This window comes from Anser brachyrhynchus (genome assembly GCF_964034855.1).
Source record: "Anser brachyrhynchus genome assembly, chromosome: 1".
Classification (NCBI taxonomy): Eukaryota; Metazoa; Chordata; class Aves; order Anseriformes; family Anatidae; genus Anser; species Anser brachyrhynchus.
In genome coordinates, this window is record NC_137694.1 from 1,308,249 (window position 1) to 1,330,348 (window position 22,100).

The following is a 22,100-nucleotide window of genomic DNA, read 5'->3' on the forward strand; positions in this document are numbered from 1 at the left end:
TAGCAGGTTTTCAGTCTCGACTGATGTGTGTTTTGTGTGGTTTCTCAGGACGACGTGGAAGTGAACAACTGCATCTTAAATAACGATTAGCCTAAGCTGCCAAATGCTCATCCTCATTAAGGTCGTTATCTCAAGCAGTCTGTTACGCTCTCGTCTCAGCGCTCTCACCAAGGTCCCACGCTTACTACAGCACACCTCTTGCTGTTAGCCAGGTATTAAAAACCTCATTATCCTTCTGGGATTTAACATCAACACCGAACAAGTGCATACCCACAGCAGTCAGGGGAGCCCACAAAAGCATCTGGGGGTGATTGTAGCACGAGTTTCTCATCCCTGCAGGGAGACGGGGTCAAAAGAAGGGAAATCAGCACCCGTTGGAGCAGCCAGCGGTACGAAGCGAGAAGAGCGAGCGCGCTGCGTGTCTCCTGCCAGGGCGGGAGGTCTCCTCCATCTCGGACTGCCTGTTGGTGCCATAAAGCACCAGCTACCCCGTTGTTGCCCAGGCACCTTGAAACAGTACGGAAATAACATTTCAGGTGCGTGGAGCAATGCACTGCATGGGTTTGGGCAGCCCCTTGGACACTATCAAGAAACCCGAGCACGGCGAGGAGGTGGGTTAGGAGAACAGAAGCTGCCCAGAACTCGAAAGCTGAGGGTCACAGCTCATTTCCAGATGCCTTTTGGGTGCCAGCGCCACTGTCTGCGTGCCCATCTCCAGTTTCCTGGGGAAGCAAACGCAGGGATGAAGGTACCAGCTCAGCAGGTCGAGAGCTGGAGCACCGTGGCTGCTCCTTTGGCCGGAGGAGGGCCGGCACAACCAGTGCCCTGGACCCCGCTGGTCTGCTCGGAGGTGCAGAATTATTCCCTTGCAATCTCCACCCTCATCTGTTTCTAGAAAAATGAGTAAATTCCTTCTGTCATATGCAGGCATGGGTAGATGAGTTTTTCCTTTGGAAAAGGACTAGCCGGGTAGTTTGTCACAGGCATAAGCAAGCAGCAACAACTCTTGAAGATGACAAACTCGGTGTCTTGTTTCGTACCCATATGGATTTTAATGAGCTCCGTCACTTGCTCTTTGTTTCCCAGGGTTGTGGCAGGTGGATCTGCGGGCTGTCAGCAATGCCGTAGAGCCCACGTGAGTTACAGGGCCAGTAGCCCCTGCTGCTTTCTCCCCTTGTTCCTTTAAAAAAAAAAATAATCCATGGATGAGAATAAATTTAAGACGCCAGCGCTGCAAAAACGCTGCGCTCGCAAAATTGAGAAGTGAGGAGGATTTACAAGGATACTCCTCTTGCAGTGCAAAACCCCACACATTGCACAAACTGCGAGGGCTGTTGTAGATGTTAAAGTATTTCAAGGTTTCATTTAACATTCAAAAAGAGCAGAAAATGTTACAGGCATACGGTTGGGCCCAGCGCCGAGGTCGATGGGCGATGCCCTGTCTTTGGCGCAGCCCTTGAGGTTCTCGATAGAAATCGTTTTGGGAGCATTGTCAGGGGCAAAACATTTGGGCAGCGGCTCCAGCCACGAAGCAAAGCCATTGCTCGACCCCTCAAGGGCGACGTTGGGCAGGCTGCTGCCGTAATTCCACCCCCCCTTTGCCATCGTTGGTTTAGTTACCCATTAGTTAATTTTGTTCTAATGAGGTTCTGCTACCGTAATCGTCTGACATCGGGGAAAAGAGAGGTGGGGGGAGAACCCGAGTTAAAAGGAGCCTAATTAGCAAGTTAATTATAGCAAGTGGCAATGGCCCGGTTACATAAACGGGCTATTGTTATGCACGCACCAGGCAGACCGCGATAAAAGTGCTCGCCCGTGTGCGTAGGGCAGCAGCAGGGCTCGCGCGGCGGGACGCGGGGAGCAGAGCCCCATAGGTCTTGGGGTTCCCCCAAGGGGAAGCAGTGCCCCCAGAGGTCTCGGGGTTCCCCAAGGGACATCCGAAAGCCACCTCCCTCCCTCCCTCTGCCTCCCCACGGAGCTGAAAGCGGAGCAGGCGGTGGCCGCGCCATGCTGAACAAGAAGAAGTACAATGTCAATGGGGACCCGGGGATTAAAGCCCAGGTGAGGGCAGGCTCTAGGTACCGTAAGGCTGTCTCTCGATTTAAAAAGTCCGCTTCTTTCTCTCTCCGTACCCCCGCTTCGTTTCTTTCTCCCCTTGCTGTTCCCCCAAATCACCTCTTTCTGGAGCTGGCCGTGCACCTTCCTGGCTGGAGGAGAGCCTCGGCTCCGGGGAGCTGCCCTGCTTGCTCCAGGGGCAGGAGGAGCGCGGAGCCACGCGTGGCGTGCCAGGGATGCTACTTGGGGCCAGGGAAGCCCGGGTGGAAGCGAGATGTCCCTCACGTGGACGTGGGGCAGCCGCAGAAGCCGTTCTCCCTCCTGGCTTGGGACGCCGGGTGTCTCGGCTTGAATCGGCGGTGGGTGGAAAGCCGCTGTGTTTGTGCAAGCGCTGAGCGGGTCGGCCGCCTGAACCCAAGCTGCAGCTTTCCAAGGCTCCGTAATCTCTCCTCTGAGCGTTAACCTGTGTGTGGCCGCTGTTACCATCGGGGGCAGGTCTTTAGGGGCTGGGAAGGTCCCACCCGAAACTGAGCTGCTCTGCGAGTCCCGGTCCCCGATGCTCGGGAAGGACGCGCGGCAGCACGGCGCGGCGCTGGGTGCACCGTGCCCTTCGGAAGAGATTTAAGCAAGGTTTGGGGTCCATCGTTCCCTGCCGTCCTTCTGGCTGGACAGAGCGCGTGCCTGAAACTGCAGCCCAAAAAAGAAGCCATGATGTGGAAACCGTCTTACGGGCACATTGCTGCCAGCACTTGGTGGTGCTCACACGTGCCCGCCCAGTGCTGGGCGCGACGGCTGTCCTGGCTCGAATCCCAGCACACAAACGTTAAAAGACATTGGTGAGGTGCTGGGGCAGCGAGCAGCAGGCCCTGGAGATGCCCCCGGGAGCCGGCAGCAGAGCCTTGTTTCAGGCTTTGGACTCTTGCAGGGGTAATGCGAGGCCCGAGGTTGTGCCCAGCTCGGCGCACGGCTGATTTGGGGTTTTGCCTGCTGGCCGTGCACATGCAAGTGCTTCGGGAGGCCTGAATGCAATTGTCGGCCTTACTGCGTTGCTCGAAACAGTTGCATCGAATGTCCTTGAACAGATGATGCGGGAAAGGAAAATATTAACAGAACTCCCGAGGTCTATGATACGAATTTTTCACCCTGTTAGGTTTCAAGCGTATCCCACTTTGCCGGGAGCACCGTTCCACGCCGATGATTCGATGCTTTGATGAGGCGGTTCGGCTGTCAAGGGATTTGTTTCAAAGGAAAGAAAAAACAAGTTATTTCAGGCCAACAACTTGGTAGAAAAGGAAGATGAAAACCAGCATGTGTGTGCCCTGTCCCGCAGGGATCGGCGGCACTAATCCTCAGTGCTGCCCTTGGTTGCGGCATGAGTTTGGACGTGGATTTTGGCTGGACCTGGATTCCCGGGGCTGACGTAGCCATCAGAGACCCCCAGCACCCTTTTTCCTCATTTCCTGGCCCAAAAAGCGAGTCACCGGGGCTGTGACAGCCCATTGCATGGGCAGAGTGCCACTGCTTGAACCTCGGGGCTTGACTTTGGGTTCCCAGAAGGGGATTGCATTCCTTAAGGCCTGATGGATTCTTTAACCAAAACCAACTTCTCGAAATACCCCGGGGGTTGGTGAAAGGACCCGATTAATAGCTTTCAGCATTTTGGAGATGTAAATATTTAATCCCGTCACACCAGACTGGCTCATTTTTTGTCCCGAGCAAAGGCCGAGGAGTTTTGCAGGTGGAAGTCACGTTTCCAATTCCGCTGCGATTTCGCACAGCCTGCGGGGAGCATGGTTGGCTTACAAAAGTGTAATTCTCCAGATATCCACTCCTAAATGCTTCTTGCTGCGGGGTGCAGCTGGGGGGTTCATTCCTCGGGGTGTTTTTGTTTTTCTCCCCTGTATTTTGCACAGCAAACCCGTACCGGTCGCTACAAGAGAGGTGGTGAGCAGGGTCGGTGCCAGTCCTGCAGGTGCTGGATGGCCCCAGCGAGCATTTTGGTACTTGGTCTGTGCATAACGGGGATGGAAACCTTCCGATGTGGATGTGGAAAGGCTAAAGGAGGTGATTCAGGTGTCGCTGAGGTTAAACACAGCCGAGGCAGCGTGCCCTCTGCCCCCAGATACCCGCAGTCAGGGGTCGGCTGTAGCCGAGAAGGCGCCAGCGGCTGCTCGAGGCTCCGGGTGCTCCGCATCGTCCTCCTGTCTCGGCCCCTTGGCTTTTTCCCTCCGATTTACCTGGCCCTTTCTTTTCACAGATCCAGTTTGCCGACCAAAAGCAGGAATTCAACAAGCGCCCGACGAAGATCGGCCGCCGCTCGCTGTCCCGCTCCATCTCGCAGTCGTCGACCGACAGCTACAGCTCAGGTGGGTGCCGCGTCCCACCAGCATCACAGGAGGTGCAGGCAGCAGCCCCAGGACCCCCAGCTCCCCCTTGTAGTCGGTGCTGCTGGAGGGGAAGCACGGGAAGAGGGTCACTGCTCTTTTTTCCAAAGTTAAAAATTAAGAAAATTGAGTTGGAAACTCGCTTTGTCTGGACTAATGTTTGTCTCACTGCGCAGAAACGCACGGCTCTGTTCCCCCTGCGTGTTCCTTTCAGCATGGCACAGCAGAGTTGTGCTTTCTCCTTCAGAGGTGCTCAAGTTGTTTGTTTTCTTTGGGCACGTTTTGCTGAAAGTTAACTACCAGAGCAGCCTATGGAGACTTCTTAAAACCCAGCAAGAGTTAAAGCCCCCCGAGAACCAGACCAACTTCGTTGAGTGCCCCATTCATGAAACATTTAATATTTAGAGCTGATGTAAAAAAAGACAGCACAACAAGGCCCTGAAAACAAATCTGGTGGAAATTGGTGTTTTATCCTTAAAGGACGGACGGCAGCGCTGGGGGCAGGCCAGCTAAAGCTTGACTTGGAGACTGAGCAGGCAAGGTGAGGCTGCCCTGCACTTCACGAGCAGGCTCCAGCCTCGTTTTTTTCCAGCAAATAATTCACCGTGGCCTCAGGGTGCTGAGAAGCTTCAGTGCTACCTTCACCCCCCGAGTCCGGGAGCGAGGAGAGCTCACTGGGGATGCTCTCAGGACAGGCCCACCGGGATCTTTGGTGCTTTACGGGGAATGCTGCCTGCTGCCTGCAATGGGGCAGCTCCTGAAACTGCTACAGAAGGGGTCAGGACCACTACAGAAGGGATCGGGACCGCTACAGAAGGGGTTAGGACCGCTACAGAAGGGGTTAGGACCACTACAGAAGGGGTTAGGACCATTACAGAAGGGATCGGGACCGCTACAGAAGGGGTTAGGACCACTACAGAAGGGATCAGGACCACTACAGAAGGGAGCAGGACCACTACAGAAGGGATTGGGATCCAAGTCCCCATCCCCCAGGGAGCTGTACTGCGTCCAATCCCCTCCTGCTCCCAGCCCCTGGCTCGTACCGCAGCAGATGCCGAAGCAACCAGCTTCTAGCACAGGTCTGCAAAGAACGAAGATATAAGCATGTTGAAGCCGTCGGAAGGAGGTGGTGCTCTCCTGGTCCCCCTGCAGTTTTCAGGCTTTTCTGGTGACGTGCGTCACCATCCTGCCGGCGTGGTGGCAGGAGCTCTCAGCCCTTGCAGAGCTCTGGCTCTGTGCCGTGGGGAATGAGGAGGGTTCGTGGGGAGGCTCCAGCACAATCCCTCATTTTCATTCTCTCCATGTCTGTCCAGGCAGAGAGCCTCCTGGCTGGCCGCTGCAGGCAGACTTTGGGCACAGGAGGGCAGAGCCAAAGGCATGAGGTTGAACCAGAGCAGGCATGAGCCTCCCTCCCTCCTGCTGTAAGGGCGCGAAGCCCCCTGTCTGCTCCTCTGCCCCGGCAGAGCCACACGCTCAGCTCCAGGAGATGCAGCTCCTGGAGGCCCTGATCTGACCCCAGACACACCAGAACGCTCCTTTTTGCCTCTTTTCCCAGCTCTTGGGTCGCATCCTCTACGTGCTGCCTCGCGCACCCCGAGGAGCCCCCGGGGAATTTCGCCTGCCCCGCTGCTTGGCGCTGGCGTTAATGATTAGACTTCCCTAACACGGGTCTGCGATCGGTATAATGTTTGTACGGGTTTTACAACCCCATTTGATGTCTAATCAGCAGGGTATACTCGATGTGACTCATTTTTAAAGACTAATAGGCTAATTAACCTGGCTAATGTTTCACGCTTGCACCCGATCCGCAGCTGAAAGAACGTGGAGCACCTTGGGGGAATTCTCCTCCACCCCTTGCACTGAGCGTTTCCAGCTAAAGCATCACCACCAGCAATTAGTTAATAGGTGAGAGCATTATATTTTCCTCCTGATGAAAGCCGCTAGGCTGGTGGCTGAGATGGAAGACTTCTGTTCCCAACACAGCTGCAGGATGGACAGGAAAATCCCGTTGGTCTCTCGGCTGGGGTCTCGGCGGTGCTGCTCTGCGTGCTGGGCAGTAACACCATCTAAACGGCCCGCCAGGTGCTCCAGGGATGGGAAAGGGCTGGAAACAAGGAGTGTGGGGAGCAGAGAGAGCGGATGAGGGCCGGAGGTTTGGAGGGCTGAGCGTTTGAAGCGGCTGTGCCTGCTGTGTTGGCCACGCGGGAAGAAAACGGCATCACGAGGCTGCTGCAGGGCACGAAGCACGGGAACGCCGATGAGTTGTGTTGGCCTGACTCTTCGGGTTGGAAGTGGAAGGCCCTTGTTACGCCTGCCATGAGCTGCTGGTCGCCTGTGATCCGTAGCACTTCATTTAGAGCATGCAATCTCTCCCACCGGGGAAGTTAATTGTTGTCCATGCCGTTGGGGAGCGGGTGGAAGTGCTGCGCGTGCCGATGTGCTGTCAGCCAGCGCGCCCGATGAGCCCTGGCCGGGCCGTGCGTGAAATTATTCATTAAGGGATGAAGACCTCTCCACTGCTGCTGCTCAGAAGTAACACAACATGAGCATATTTTCTGCTCGCCTGTTCTCATTGTGCCCGAGGACGTGCCGCTCGGCACCTATTGCAAGCCAGGGAGCTCACGAGCAGGGCTTTGGAGTCGCGGCGGTGTTGGCACCGGTGCAGTGACAAATCCCATACGTTCCCGTAACTTCTTCCCCTTTCTGCAAAAGTCAGATAATTTACGTCTGCTGGGACGAAGATTTTGGGATCAGCCAGGTAACAGCAGCGCGGTGCCTGGAACGCCGAAGCACGCAGCTCTGCGCGTTACGCACTGCCTGCATGGTACGCGGGCACCCAAATGAGATTAGGGCGGTAATGCCTTTAATTAAAGGCGATTGATTTCCCCCTCGTGCTGTTTCATAACTTTAGAAAGGCTGTGCAGAAAAACAAGGTTTGCCTCTCAGTTTGGCTGTAACAGAAGCGCAGGCTGGAGGGGCAGCGAGCCCTTCGTCCTTCCTTGTCTTCGGCGATGGAGATGTCAACTATCAATGCCAGCAGATCCTCAGCTAAAGCATTAACAAGGCTGACGTCGCTGAATTTAGGCTCAGACCCGGTCTTTGCTGGGTTTAGGACACAGGCTGAGGTGCCTTCTTTTCCCCCTGGTGTTTTTTCCCTGGATAACAGCACCCAAGATGCTCACGGCGTCCTCTTTGAAATAATACAATTTATATTAAAACGGTGCGTGGCTCTGTGGAGTGCCAACCCCAGTTATGAAGCTTCCGTTAATTAACTTTTGGGTAATTTGGGATGAAATTTGAGAGATTGACCGTCCTACCAGTTACTTGGGTGTTTCTGGATTTCAGGTACTAGGAATCCTTTCCTTCCTGTATTTGTGCATTTGGCAGGAGAGCCAGGGCAATATTTTCTGTTCTGTATCCGTGTGCTCTCACACTGCACTAACACTATTGCTCTAATTACCGCAGTGCTGCATCACGCTCTTGTATCACACGTATTTAGCAGTAAAGACCCATCTGCATCTGAGAATCCAGCTCCCATCTAGGCGAGCTTTTTCTTTACAAAACCTGCTTTTACAAAACCTGCTTTTACAAAACCTGCTTTTACAAAACTTGCTTTTACAAAACTTGCTTTCAGCCCCAGAACGAAGATCTCTGGTTTTAAAGCACCCCCCCGCGCAGATTAGCTGCCTTCAAGGAGGTAATCCTCGTTTAACTAATTAATCCTGCCGGAGCCCTCGATGTAAGAGCCGGGTATTACATAACGCATTTTTTTGTTATCAATCCCGGCTCCCAGCCCTTCGGGAGCTGCCGTGGGGTGCGCACGCAGCCTGAGGAGCGTGTGGCCATCCCCGGACGGGCTCGCCGTTCGCTCCCCACTGCGGGTAGGCAGAGAAATTTCAGCAATGTGTAATTCTTCCCGGTAAGCGGATCAGACCCGGGCAGGGCTCGGGGAGCCTGGCACGCCGACAGCGGCAGCGCTAAGCTCGTGCCTGGCGGTCCTTGGAGTTTTTCCTGCCCTCCAGGACCGAACACGGCCAGCTTTCCGGGTGCTGCTGGCACGACGAACCGATGGCCGGGCTGGTGAACGAGCTCCAAGCCTTGCTTTGGATCTTCTGCCGTGCAGATGCCAGCAAAGCCAGCAGAAGCTGGCAGTGCACACCTTCATGTGGTTTATATCATATGTAGATATCTCCAGAGGTCTGGGTGCCTCCGTAAAGCCGTGGCTGCTGGTGGGCAGTGGCAGGACCATGGGCTCAGCCACGGCGCCCTCCTTGTGGCATGAGGCAAGAAGCGCTCGCCTTGGTGCCACCCTGTTCCTCTGGCATGGAATCGGGACAGAAAGTTGGAAATGCACGTGGTTTGCTAGCAGTTTGTGATAATTTGGGAGCTCTTTTTTAAAAGTGGTCAGAAAGTGTGTTGGACGCGTTGGCAGGCTGGTCTGGCACACGGGGATCGTGTGTCTGCTCCAACGAGTTTCAATTCCAAAAGGAGCTAAACAAAACGATCCTGAAGAAAAGAAACTCTTTGGATGGAGTTTGGTACACCAGTGGCACGAGCTCCCCTGCAGGTTCATGCACGAGACTCGAGGACAGTCCCCTGGGGACGCGCAGAGCGTGCTGGGGCCAGGTCCTGTTCGTTTGGCTGCGTGCAGAATGGTGCCACAACGCCCCCTGAGCTGGAAGGCAGTTAAAGACCTCGGGTAAAACTTCAGGGCAGGTTCACGAGGAACAGGGGATGAGCTCGTGTGTGTGGGTGAGGCTCTTGAGTTGGGTCCCAAGGTGCAGCCCCTGCCATGAAGAGGAAGAGGAGGAAGAAGAAGAGGTGGTGGTGGGGAGCTCAGCAGGACCGAGGGCCCCGCGTTCCAGGTGCTTTGGCTCCGGGATGGAAGAGGAGGGATGCTTCGGGTCCATCTCCAGTCCTCACGTGTTGCTCTGGCTGCTGATGCCACTCCTAGAAGGTGCAAGAGGTCTGCTCTTCCACGGGGGTATATTCCGAGGGCGACACGGCACAAATAGTCCCTTCGGCTGGCTCTGAAAAGCTCGAAGCACAAGTAGCAGCTAATTCTTCAAGGCTAGAGTAGGAAATGGACTCTATGTGTGATCTTAGTAATGAAATAAGTGGGAAGTGGGGTTTTAGCTCCATGAAAGGTTCTTTGGTAAATCTCCGTGCGTCTGCCACGAATGAACCAGCTGGAAGTTCAAGGAACAAGGAAGGAGGCTTTAAAGATGCAGAAAGGCAAGATGAGGAACATCTCCAGGTGCTTGTTATTCCTCATAGAAAACAAGGGGAAAATCCCAGGGCTGGAACGAGCTGTCTGTATTACAGAGAGGTTGGCTGGAAGGACCTCCAGCGGTCATCTCGTCCCCCCGTGTGCTCGCACGGGGTCGGATGAGCCACGGCTGTGTCCAGCCAGCTCCTGGAGCCCTGGGAGGCTGGAGATCACCGCAGCCTCAGCCCATGGCGTGCTGTCCTCCTGTTTCTGCCGTTCCTGGAGCTTCCTCCAGGCAGACTAAGGCTGCAGCTGGACCCCCTGCCCCTTTGCCTCCTTTTCACCGGATTCAAGGAGCCCGCGTGGCCCTCCGTGTGGCCACTTGGTGTGGTTTTGGGTGTGCTTAGTAAGGATTGTCCTGCGAATTTCACAGTTTCTTTTTCTGCAAAAACTGATTCCAGGGACGGGGAATACCACCGTGAGTGACTAATAATTAGGGAGCAGCCTTTGCTGTGCCACTGTTTAAAACGCAGTAGGGTCTGGCACCTGAAATTGCACCTCTTAGTGGTTTGGCAGTACTTAAAATATTCGTAGGCACGGATGTTGGCTGTCTTAGAGCCGGGAAGGGATAACATTTGGGGAAGAGAGGCCACAGAGGAGCTGGCAAAGCCCACAGAGACGAGCACGTGGAGGACTCAGGCGGTGCTTGAGTAATTACCTTGGTGCGGTGTTGAAGCAGAGGTAAATGAGCCCAAGGAAGTCACTGTAGGTAAAGGCTGAGTGGGGGGAAATGGGCATCGTAAGAAGAAGGGGGGGATCCCAGGAGAGGCTGGTGGGAGCCAGGACATGCTCGTGGAGAAGCGCATCCATGGATGCGTGCAGCAGGTCCCCTGTGCCCCTCCGCTGCAGGCGCTTGGCTTTAGGGAGCATCTTCTTCAGCCTCTGACCTCCCTCCTTGTCTTCCTCCAGCTGCCTCCTACACAGACAGCTCCGACGATGAGACCTCCCCCCGCGACAAGCAGCAGAAGAACTCCAAAGGCAGCAGCGATTTCTGCGTGAAAAACATCAAGCAGGCGGAGTTCGGGCGCCGAGAGATCGAAATTGCCGAACAAGGTAAACGGGGCGGGCGCGTTCCGCAGGCTCCTGGCTCTCTTGGGCTGTCTCGTGCAGCCCTTCCTTCCCCCAAACCCTCTTCTTCCAAGGCTTAGTGTCTCGGTTATGTCCTGACACCATTCCTGTTTGAGAGAGGGAACTTTTATGGGACTTTGTGGAGTTACACGGCACAACCATGGCACTCCTACCAGCCGGTTATTGGAGGACTACTGTACAGTCCAGTGTATTTTGTTAAAAACAGTGAAAAAGATGAAATCCATCGTATAAATTATGCAGTGGGTGACTTTGGTTTAGCGTGGTTGTCTCCAAAAGCCTGTGTCAGAGGCAGTGCAGCACTCAGATGGCTGGAGGGGCCGCGGGTCCCGAGTCCTCTTCTGTCTGAAGCTGGTGTTCCTCTGGCCTCGCTTGGCATTTGCAGGTTGAACTTTGGAAAATATGACTATCCTGCATCCTAAATAGCTGGAAAAAAAACCTCACAGGGTCTCGGATTCTTTCCAGCTGTGTCGTGACTTCTTTGGTGGCTCCGTTCAAGTCTTTTGCTCTTTTTGAAGCTGTCGCAGCCGTACAGCTTCGCAAGGGCCCTGGATATCTGGGCGAGAAGCACTGCTGGCAGTTTCTTACGTGCTTGTCCATCTGTGCTTTGCGTTGATGGACTTCTTGTCGTTTTGCCTTTCAGAAATGCCTGCGCTGATGGCTTTGAGGAAGAGAGCTCAGGGAGAGAAGCCGCTGGCTGGGGCCAAGATCGTGGGCTGCACGCACATCACAGCACAGACAGCCGTAAGATCCCCTCGATAAGCTCTGGGCTTTTTTCACCACTGACGTTTCAGTGTGGGACTATTTAAATGCTCTAGCAGGGGGCTGCTACGTGCTGTGACTGCCCGTTCCAGCGGAGAGACTAGAGACTGCTCGTGCCCAGCAGCCCAATCCTCCCTCTGCCTAGTTCTGGGCAAAGACAGCCCTCTGCCAGCAGGGTTATAGGCAGGAATTCTTCACTGCTTCTCCTCTAAAACAGACCCCAGGAGGGTAATACGGAGATGTGGTCCCTGAGCCAGCAGAGCAGCGCCTTACACCAAGTGAGAATGGTCAATTTTGTGACCGTTTCTGGATAAACAGAGCCTGTGCTTGAAGGTGGTGCAGTGTGTGAATCGATAAGGCACTGCTGCCAGTAATGATCACTAAGAAAATCAAGTTATCTTCATCATGTATGCAGGACAAAATGGCAGTTAGTAATTAGTACAGTTTTGCAATTCAAAACCTGTGGTTTCCCCCCCAAACGGGACAGGAGCGCTTTCTCCTGCCTGGATTTGGGACTTTGCTGAGTGAAACCTAATAACACACGTTGAAGTTCTAATTTACTTCATTCATTTTTAATCGTAGAACAAAGAATTGCAAAATTCGTTTTCTGTATAACTCTCCAGCTACTGCAATGCTGCTTAAAACAGCTGCAGGTACCCTCCCGAAATTTTCCCAAGCAAAATCAGGTGTGTGTGCTGCCGGAGTAGAAACAGTTGACGCTTTGGCTTTGGGCAAGGCCACGTTATGGTTTGCAGTGTTTGATTTTTTTAAATTTTATTCCAGGTCCTGATGGAGACCCTGGGTGCGCTGGGTGCCCAGTGCCGATGGGCTGCATGCAACATTTACTCTACTCTCAACGAAGTGGCTGCTGCCCTCGCCGAGAGCGGTAGGGAGCTTCACCCGCTGCGTTCATTCTGGTTTTGAAAAGGTTTCTTACTGTCCCACCAGGTTTAGTTCATTTACATTCTCTTGTAGTTTTTTCCTCCTTTGAATTATTTTCCCTTTGGAATAACACCAGGGGAGAGTGAAATCTCCCCAGAGTGTTTCTCTCCATCTGTGAGTGCACGGTGAGTGCGATTCCTGGTAAGCTGCACACATCAGCCCGTAATGGTTCACCAGGAGTGCTGCGGTTTTCTGTTTTCTAGGGTTACCAGTGCAAACTGCCAGCTTGAATTAGTCTGATGGAGTGGGAAACTTGTAGTAGATCTGAGCAAAGGAGGGATATATCAAACCTCAAACTGAAACAATCTGGAGAAGAAATGGCTTTAGTCACAGAGATTTGCTTTTTTCCCCTATTTAAGCAGTGAAGGGAACTAAGCAAGACAAGGTCAATCCCTCCCACTGGTCCAAATATTTCAGCCAGTTTCTCCAGAGTATAAAAGTAGGTGGTACAGATGATAATGACGATGATGGTGCACGTTGTCAGCCATCAGAGCTACGTGAGCCTAAAAGTTACTTTGCTAAGAGAAACTACGCTTGACTTCAGCTCTATAAAGACAGGGAATTCGTACATTTGAGTCACAACTTTGGCTAAAAGGGCTGAGAGAGGACTTCCTGGGGACACAATTCACAAAGCAGAAGCAGCCGATGTTGCTGCCCCCCTGGGAGATGCCTCAACTCAAATCCTGTTCCACCTGGGAAGAGCTGTGGGAGCCAGGAGACCCGGGAGAAGCCAAACAGCAGCTTGCCTCTTACCGGGTCTTGCTCGAACCAAAATTACTCGTGGGCCAGAACAAGGCTGAGTAACTTCCTAAGCCTTTGGGACGGGTAAAGCTGGCTCCTGGCTCCCTGGGGTCTGCTAAGGCTGAGGAGGTAGCACCCGTCTCCCTCGCTGTGGCAGGGTTCCCTGTCTTCGCCTGGAAGGGAGAATCCGAAGACGACTTCTGGTGGTGCATCGATCGCTGCGTCAACGTCGAAGGATGGCAGCCCAACATGGTGAGAGCGGACTGCAAAGAGGTGGCGCTGATCTGGAGGGCGGGAGGAGGGCTCTCAACGGGGCTCAGTGCTGGTCTGCATTGCCTCCTGAATTTAGACCTGAGTGCTCGGTGCTAAGGCAGCAATTAGCCCCAAAGTGCTTTACAATTAACCGGTCTGTGCAATCAGACCTGCTGCTGCATCTGCAGGCGTGGGTGTTGCTGCCCAGTGAAGTTTTATTGAGCTGTTTTCTAAATAAGCATGAATACGTTTGTTGTAGGGAGTTTAGTTTGGTTTCAGGGTAGTTTGCTAAAAAACGAACCGATTTAATCCAGCCAGTAAAAACTGACTGCAGGTAAGGATGTTCTGGAGAGGCATTGCATCCATTTTACTGTGTCTGTTTAAATTCACAGCGTTGGTTGAGGGGCTTTTCTTATCTAGGTTTTTGTTTTAAAACCAAAACTAGAATTTGTGTGATTTCTGCGCTTTGCTCTTACTGCACGGACACAAACATCCCTGCGCCGCTGGTTCATCCTGCCCTTGTTTCTGGGGAGAACAGAGAACCTTGAGCTAGGTGAGCGGAATAATTCCCAGCAGTCAAGTTGCTGTTTTCGTCCCGACAAGCTTTTAGCCTTGTAGCTTGTGATCTACTTCAGTCAAATAGTAATTAAAGGCAGTAGATGAGCACGTGTCTGCATTGTTTGTTGGCTCGTTCGAGGTGTTTTTGTTGTCCCTCCCAGTCTACTGCTGTTCACGTCTGGGCTGCCACCTTGAAAAAGAAATGTGAACGTCAAAAAGTCCACCCCCAAGCTAGGAGTCTAGACATGGTGCTGTCTTCTTCTTCTTTTTGAGGAATAATTTCCCATCAAAAATGTCACTAGCTGACAAAGTAAACCTATCAGACTACGCATCTAGCACGCTTACTTTCCTAGGATCTGCTCAGAGCTCTTGGCTCTGCACCGTGTCTCCAGCCATCGGTGTTTCCTGACCTGTTTCTGGTGAGCGCAAAAACAACTGGGTCTGAGCACAAAAACAACTGGCCCTGGGTCTAGCAGCTCCCAGAGATCCGTGTGCCTGATTTTGGAGGTCTGTGTTTTTAGAGACAAGAAATAGGAGGCTGGACGCCAAGTAAAGAGCAGGTGTGAGATCTTTTTTATGTGACTGTTTAAGACGAGAGGAGCTGGCAAACCTGGCCAAAAAGCCAGGCAATATTTGCTGCTCTGGTCCTTCCAGTCTCAGGGCTGAGGCAAGACGGACCTACCCTGCTCCGTGCTGATGGCAGCGTTTCAGAAGGTGCCTCGTGTTCTGTTCTGGGCACTGAGAATTTCCCCAACTGCCTGAACCAAGGAGCTGCGTCGCCAGGTTGTAGGACTGAGCCCGCACTGCTGGCTTCTGCTCTGCTGCTCCTGGCAGCCTTTGCATAGATCTGTCCTGTCCTGTCCTCTCCTGTCCTCTCCTGTCCTCTCCTGTCCTGTCCTCTCCTGTCCTCTCCGTCCAAAAATCTCAATATTTGATGTTTGGGCTTCTGCAAAGTCCATGAGAAGAACTGAAGTCCCAACACCGAGTCTCCAAAGAAAGATCTGCTGAGTTTTTTGATGCGAACAGCAGACCTGTAGGGCAGTGCTCTGTCTGGACAGGAACGGCTCAGTTCTGTTGTTTTTTTTTTTCCCTGAAAAACATCAGTTCTGTAGGGCTGAGGGCTTGGCTCAGCATAAACTGAGCTGGGAGCAGGCTGCTGCCCCCGACCTGGTGGCCCTGCCATCTCCTCACCTTTCAGCAGTAATTCTCTGTTGTTTTCAGCCCTGTGGTCGAGCTGATCCTGGCTAATTTTAATCAGCTCGGGTTTGGGGGGGATCAGCCGCGTGGAATCCACTGCTGCCACGACAGGGCTGGGAAGGGGACGGGGCGAGGCACTTGGCAGCAGGGGAATAAAATATCCTTCACCCCTCAAACAAATAAGGGCTTTTTTTCCCAGAAAAATAGGTGCCTGGGGAAAACGGAGATGAGAGCAGGGAGCCTGGGTGAAGCTGAGCAAGGCGCAGGGTGAGCACAGGGGCTTTGGTGGGGGCTGCTCCGGGAGGTGACCCCCCAGCAGGACCCAGCCTCTGCGCTGCTTCGGGTTTCCATCTCCTGCCCCCCCAGGAAAGAAGAAACCCCCGGCTCCCACGATTCCCTCAGCGTTTTAGAAAGAGGATTATGCGCCCTATTAAATGGGGATTAATGAAATGAAGACGTCCCGGGGGCTGGGCTGCTGAATTCCCAGCCCTGCGTGGCCCAGGGGAGCTTCCCAGCCTGCTCACTCGGTTTCCAAGCCATTAAACAGGAGGTAAATTTGGGAATTCCCAGAAATTGAACAGAAGTGGCGCTTTCCAAACATTTTGGAGGAGCAGCAGCCGCCCGCAGCGTTCATATTTCGGTGCAAGCCCCTGCAGCTCCGTTAGGGAGACCAAGGCTGCGAAGCAAGGAGATTGCTCCCTGCTTCTTCTGGAGTCGGGGTCCTCCCGCCTCCCACCTTGCCGTGGCTCTGCTGGGGACCCCGTGGGCCACCTGAGGCCACCGAGGTGCGGAGGACTCCGGGAAGAGCACGTGCGTAGGGGCTTTTTGTTTTTTTCTTACATCCCTTCCTTTTTCTTGCCGTAAGGCATCCCGGTGGGCTCCTGCAGCACAGGGGCTCTCCGAACCACCGCTGGGCATCGTTCAGAGCTCAGCACCCTCCCTGCATTTGGCTGCGTGTTGAGATGCAGCAGGGGAGGGATGAAACACGACTTGTAGCTGAGTCACGACCTCGTGTCCGAAGCCGTGACCTGGTGTGTTGCCGTCTGCAGTATCGCCCTGGGTGGTTAAAACCAGCAGAGAACGGGCAAGCTCTTAGACATCTCTTTTCGCTGAGATTTTTAGATTTCTGTGACCTGGTTGTTTTCACGTCTGTCCTTACCAAGGCAGGTTTTCGTAGGGCACCTTCCCTCATCTCCAATGCTTTTATTAAAGCAGTAAGTCTCCGGCTTTGTCCCCTGCCCCGCAGCGTGTCGGTAGGAGGAGGTGGGTGGCTCAGGGCACTCGGGGCCCGATGAAGAACAGGTTTGTACCTCGGAGGCTGAGGTTTGAAGCCTGAGCAAATGGGCAGCGACCCAAAGCTGTCGTCTGAGCGTGGGTCAGTATTGTTTTTTTCTCTAGGGAACCTGCTCTGGCAGGGGGGTTGGACCCGAGGATCTCTTGAGGTCCCTTCCAACCCCTAGAATTTTGTGATTCTGTGATTTTCAACGCGCTGTTTCACGATGCAGCTGCATGTCAGTTGGCATTAGTGCCTCCGCTTCTCCATCCTCCTGCCTCCACCGTGAGCAGGCACGTTGGAAATCTGATGGCTGCGTGTGGTTCGAAGGCTTCTCTGCTCCTGGAAATGGGGGAGAGGAGCTGGCCCAGCAGCTTGCTGCATTTCCCCCGGTCTCCTGATAACCACCAAGGTCTGCAGCACTCCTGCTCTGGGTTATCAAACAGAGCAGTCCCACCTGAGCTGTCAGACTGGTGTCTGCGATGCCAAAACCTGGGCTTGATGAGGAGTGATTCGGGCTCACGATTTATCCCTTGTGTCTTTTTGGGGTCAGCAGGCCTTCTGGGTCTTCGGGGCGGTGACTTTGTGGTTGCCTTCATTACAGATCCTGGATGACGGAGGCGACCTCACGCACTGGATTTACAAGAAATACCCCAACATGTTTAAGAAGATCAAGGGGATAGTGGAGGAGAGCGTGACCGGTGTCCACAGGTAAGGGGCCAGGAGCACAGGGATGAGCAGACAGAGCCCCTTCTGCCTCGGGGCACCTCTAGCAAACCAGCCCAAGCTGCTCATTGCCACAGGCTGAATGTTGAGCCTCTGAATATGTGGTCTGTGGTTTTCCTTCGGCGTGGGAGGTGACTTGCTAGCAGGGTTAGTCCTACCACGGGTGACAGAAAACAGGGGAGCGAGGAGAAGAGCAGCAGGCTCTGCTTTTGGCTTTATTTTTGCCCTGGGAGAGGCTCAGCTGCGGCTCTTGAAAGTGGCTGAGGGCTCGGAGAGAGGCGCAGGCAGCCCTCAAAAGAGGGAAACGAAATACCCGAAACGAGGAAGCGACCGATCCGGGTTTGTAGCCAGTGGGGTCAAGAAAAGGACCTGGTGGTATTTTCAGCACTGGGAATCGTTCCCGATTTGCGTAAAAGAGGTGTGCAAGAACAAAAGTGTGATAAAAATGGTTCCCTGTGTTCTTGTTCTGGGGTCAGGGCTGTGTTCTGACGATGCGCACATGCAGAGAGCGTGTGCCCCTGCCTCTGGGGGAGTTCCTGGGTATAGAAATGGGCGTAGAAATCACAGAATCGGAGAAACACAGAACCACAGAACGGTTTGGGTTGGAAGGACCTCAAAGCCCATCTCATTCCAGCCCCTGCCAGGGGCACAACGCCTCCCGCCAGCCCCGGCTGCCCCCAGCCCCATCCAGCCCGGCCTTGGCCCGATGTCCCAGACCGAGGTGGGGAGGGAGGCTCCTCAAAGCAAGAAGGGGCAGAAACCTGGAAGGGCTCTGCAGGGACTGACCGAGGCGGCAGGTTCTCCTCCCCAAGGTCTGGAGCGGGGGGATGAATTTCAAGCCCTCTTTGCAGCAGTAGTGTTGCATTTCAGTTCATTCATAGGGGGGTTGCTGGAGATGGAGCTGGGTCTGCTCGCTCCCACTGCTCTTGGCTGGCTGCACGTGGCCGTGAACGTCACCCTTCTGTGGCCACCTCTGTTTGCCTCAGAGCCGTAAGAAGCTGAGGAATTACAGGAGTTCCCATCGTGTTACCTGAAGCAGGATTTGGGGGTTTTGTCCCTTCAAGGACATCAGAGGGAGGTCATAATACCAGCAGCCCTGAGGCAGGCGGAGTTCAGAGCACCTTCTGTCCGACATCTTTATGAGATGCCTCTTGCCTGGCAGCAACACATTTCAGGAGGGACGGGAGGCAGATAGAAATGCCTGTGGAAGGAAGGATGCTCCCTCCTCCTGAAATTAGGGCCCTGCCCAGCTCCTGCTGAGGGTTTAGCTTTCCCCCCCGATGCGTGCCGCTCATTCTAGCGCAACGAGGACCTGGAGGACATGTGTGAGTTGAGCGAAGGGAAATATTTTTCCACTGATCCTCCGCTTCTTGTGTTTCTGGCAGGCTGTACCAGCTGTCTAAAGCCGGGAAGCTCTGCGTGCCAGCCATGAACGTCAACGACTCGGTCACGAAGCAGAAGTTCGACAACCTGTACTGCTGCAGGGAGTCCATCCTGGACGGGTACGTGCCCGCTGCCCGGCCCGCGGGGTCGGGATGGGGATGGTGAACCTCGGGGGCTGCTCCACAGGATGGGGTCCCTGTGTCTCTCCTGCCTGCTGGTTTAGAACATTTTTGCTCAAATGATGTTTTGGAGGAAATCAAAGGCCCTTTCTTAACTCCGGTCCATCCTATTTGTGGCATAGATGGGCATCTGCAAGGCTCATGGAGTCAGAAGCTGTCCCTCTGTCAGTCAGAAAGTGCCAGGGGTGATTTGCACAACTATGTCAAGCACTGCAAACAAAAGCACGCCAGACAGCAAACCTTGAATTTTGTGCTCGCAGGAGAACGATCCCGCAGCAAAGCCCTGAGCAGTTCTAAAACTCATTTTTTTGAAAGCCCAATTCATTTCTTCAGCCCAGCTATGTTACGGATAGGGTGCATCACTTCAGCTCTGCCTCTGCTCCTCTTTTTGTGGAAAGCAACCCTGCTCTTTTCCTCCGGTGTCTGGAAGACGTACTAAATGTTTTCTGAGCCGTAGTGATGTCCGGCACTCCTGAAAAACCTTTTGGTGCCCTTGGGGAGCTCACCAAGCCTCGTGCTCTCAGGGTGCTGCCCTTCCTTGTGTGTAGGTGTCTCACATGCATTTTCCCTTCTCGGTGAGGGTGACTTCAGCTCTGCAGCGTCTCCTGTGCGAGGGCTTCAGCAGCAGCGTGGCTGCAGCACTCATCCCTTCCCCTTTTCCCGTGCGGTGTCAGGATGAAACCTTTCTGTGGCTGAGTCACGCAGCTGCTGCGTCACATTTTTGCCTTCCTAGTCTCCTTTTCTTCACCCTCTCCTGTGCGTATACAAGAAGCCAAGAGAAAGGAAAGAGAAGAGGCTGTGGAAGACCGAGAATTTATCCCGTAACAGTTACGGGCCCATAGCCTAGATGCGATTCTGAGGTTGTGTCCTTCAGCCGGGCGAAATAAGGAGGTGCGGCAGGTGGGACCGACGGGGCTGACGAAGGCTTTGTCCTCCTCTCCCACCCGGCTCCTTCTAAGGAGTATTCTAAAGCTGCTGGTCTTGAGATGCAGTGCAAAATGCTTGAAGTTGTGAGCTAGAGAGGGTGCAAATCTCAGCGGTCTCTTTTTTTCCTCTCTCCCTCTCTTTTTTCTTTATTTTTGTGGAATTGTGTCCCTGCCCCCACCGCCAAAGTTTGCCAAAGCCAGGCGAGGTTAGGACGAGTTTTATTCCTGCAGTTCGGACAGGTGGACAGTTTATTTTGAGTCTGGTGCTCCCAGCAGACAGGTAAGCCCAGACGCTAGGGCAGAATTGACTTTGCAGCCCCGTGATGCTGCTGAGGTGGAGAAAAGCTCGCTGCTCTGTGCCAGGCAGCTGCGGTACAGCAGAGGAACCCCCGGAGAAGTGTTCTCCGTGAAGGCTGCCTCTTTCAAGAGAAACATGTCTTCATGTGGATAACTTGGCGTGGCTTAAAGCCTAAATGACCTGCCTGCAGTTCCTGGTTCCTTGCTGAAGTCAGAATGTCTCCTCCTGCTCCCTCAGAGCTCACCTGGCAGTGCCGCTGCCCTCGATCGCCTTCCCCCTGAGTATCTCAGAGACCCGGGGCAGGCCTCGTGTTCATCACAAAACCCACTCCAACACCTCTTTCCTAAATCGTACATTAATAATAATTCATGGGATATTTAGTGGCGTGCCTCATCCATCATCTTGGCTTAGGAGTGGGTTTTCTGGTCGTGGTCATCCTGAGCAGGAGGAGTGAGGAGGACTCGTGTTGGGCACCTGCGTGTCCCGATGCTTTAAAACGTGTGTAAGTGCCATAGGAGCTCGTGCACCACCAAATACACTCCCCTGGCTGACCCACTGCACTTGGGGTCTCTTCCCCACGTTTCTGTTGTCCTAAAAGACCGTGTTTTGGGCTCAAGTGAGCCGTGCTGGTGGCTGGCCTTTCTGTGCCAAGGCCGCAGGAGCCAGAACGTGGTGTCCAGCAGCCTCCTGCTCTTCCTGCCCTCAAAACTTGGAAAGTTCAACCGAAATCTCCCAGACTGGTACAATCTGAGAGGTGGAGCAGCATACAGGATCGTACCCAAGGGGCAACGCGTCGCTGACCAAAGCAATACGGGGATAAGGTCCTGATGAAGTCAGTCCCATCGTTAAGTCCCCGTCCCTCTGCGTTATGGCCCTGGGGTCCCCGACTGTGGCTGAAGGCACCCAGGGCAGCCTCTGTCCCGGGGCTCAGCCGCCTGGGGAAGGGCTGCCCCAAAATTTGAGGGTCTGGGGACGTTACGGTTCTTTAGCCGTGTGTTCACGTGCTGTTGGTGGATAAAAAAAAGGTTGAAATTCTTAAACAAGCTTCTTCATCGTGTCGGCTTCGGTCGTGGCGGGCGATGGGCTTCCCAAGGAGGAAGGCTGGGATTTGAGGTGCTCCGGGCCACGCACCTGAACGGGGCCAAGGCAGAGCTGAGCACAGGCCCAATTAAATCTGCCGGGGTCGTCGCCTAAATTCTCCTGGAAGTGGAAGGGAATTTCACCTTCCCTGCACTGCTAACCTATTTATGTGTGCTAAAAATAGCCCGCGATGTAGGGCGCTCTTCGGGGGGAACGAGGAGGAAACCGAGTGGAAGGGAGAGCTTTATTTATAGAAAGCGCTGCGATTCTGGCAATAAATCACCGCTTGTCTGCTCCTCCTCTAGCTGTTTCTACGAGGTATTTTGGCTTTGAGAAAATGGAGAAAAAAACAAAAGTGTTTCTGGAAAGATTTTAGAGATTTCCGGAGCACCACCGAACCCAACAAAGAGAGACCCAAGCCCCAAATCCTTCCTCCTGGTGGCAGCTCCGCGCTGGCAGCACCCACCCTCCCCAGAGGGAAAAGTCCCTTTGGGGGGACCCTGCGGGTCCCCTCCCTGCACCCAAATCTCTGTGGGGCCTCGCTGGGTCCGGGTGGAGGGCACAGCTCCTGCCGGGGGCAGCGACGTGTTCAACAGGAGCAGAATGAGGTCTTGGTGCCATCCTTCACATCATGGCCAAGTGGAAGGGGGCTTACCACGGGTCTTAACTGCTTTCTCCTTTTTCCCTAGCCTTAAGAGGACGACAGACATGATGTTTGGAGGGAAGCAGGTCGTGGTTTGTGGCTACGGGGAGGTAAGGGCTTTGTGCAGCGCGTCCTGCGGAATCGGGGGCACCTTTTGCACGGCTTCACCCCGCGGGGCTTTTCTGTCCCCTGTGGCTGCCGCCGACTTCAGACCTGCTGGGAACGGCCCTGTCCTGGCAAAACTGAAGGTTTTCTTTCCGTGATGTCCGGTCCTTGGGATTAAACACACCACATCTGAATCTTAAAGCATGAAATACCCTGAATAGCTTTAATTACCAAAGCGCTC

The 22,100-nt window shown here is 54.0% G+C and overlaps 1 protein-coding gene across 1 annotated transcript in view; it reads left to right on the forward strand.

Moving 5' to 3' along the window:
• AHCYL2 (adenosylhomocysteinase like 2) overlaps window positions 1-22,100 on the forward strand; it is a 77,165-nt gene that overhangs the window by 44,989 nt on the left and 10,076 nt on the right. The window contains 8 exon segments of the mRNA XM_080552834.1: window positions 4,313-4,421; window positions 10,618-10,761; window positions 11,438-11,538; window positions 12,340-12,442; window positions 13,397-13,491; window positions 17,124-17,230; window positions 18,631-18,747; window positions 21,801-21,864. Coding sequence (XP_080408960.1) covers window positions 4,313-4,421; window positions 10,618-10,761; window positions 11,438-11,538; window positions 12,340-12,442; window positions 13,397-13,491; window positions 17,124-17,230; window positions 18,631-18,747; window positions 21,801-21,864 — 840 coding nt within the window.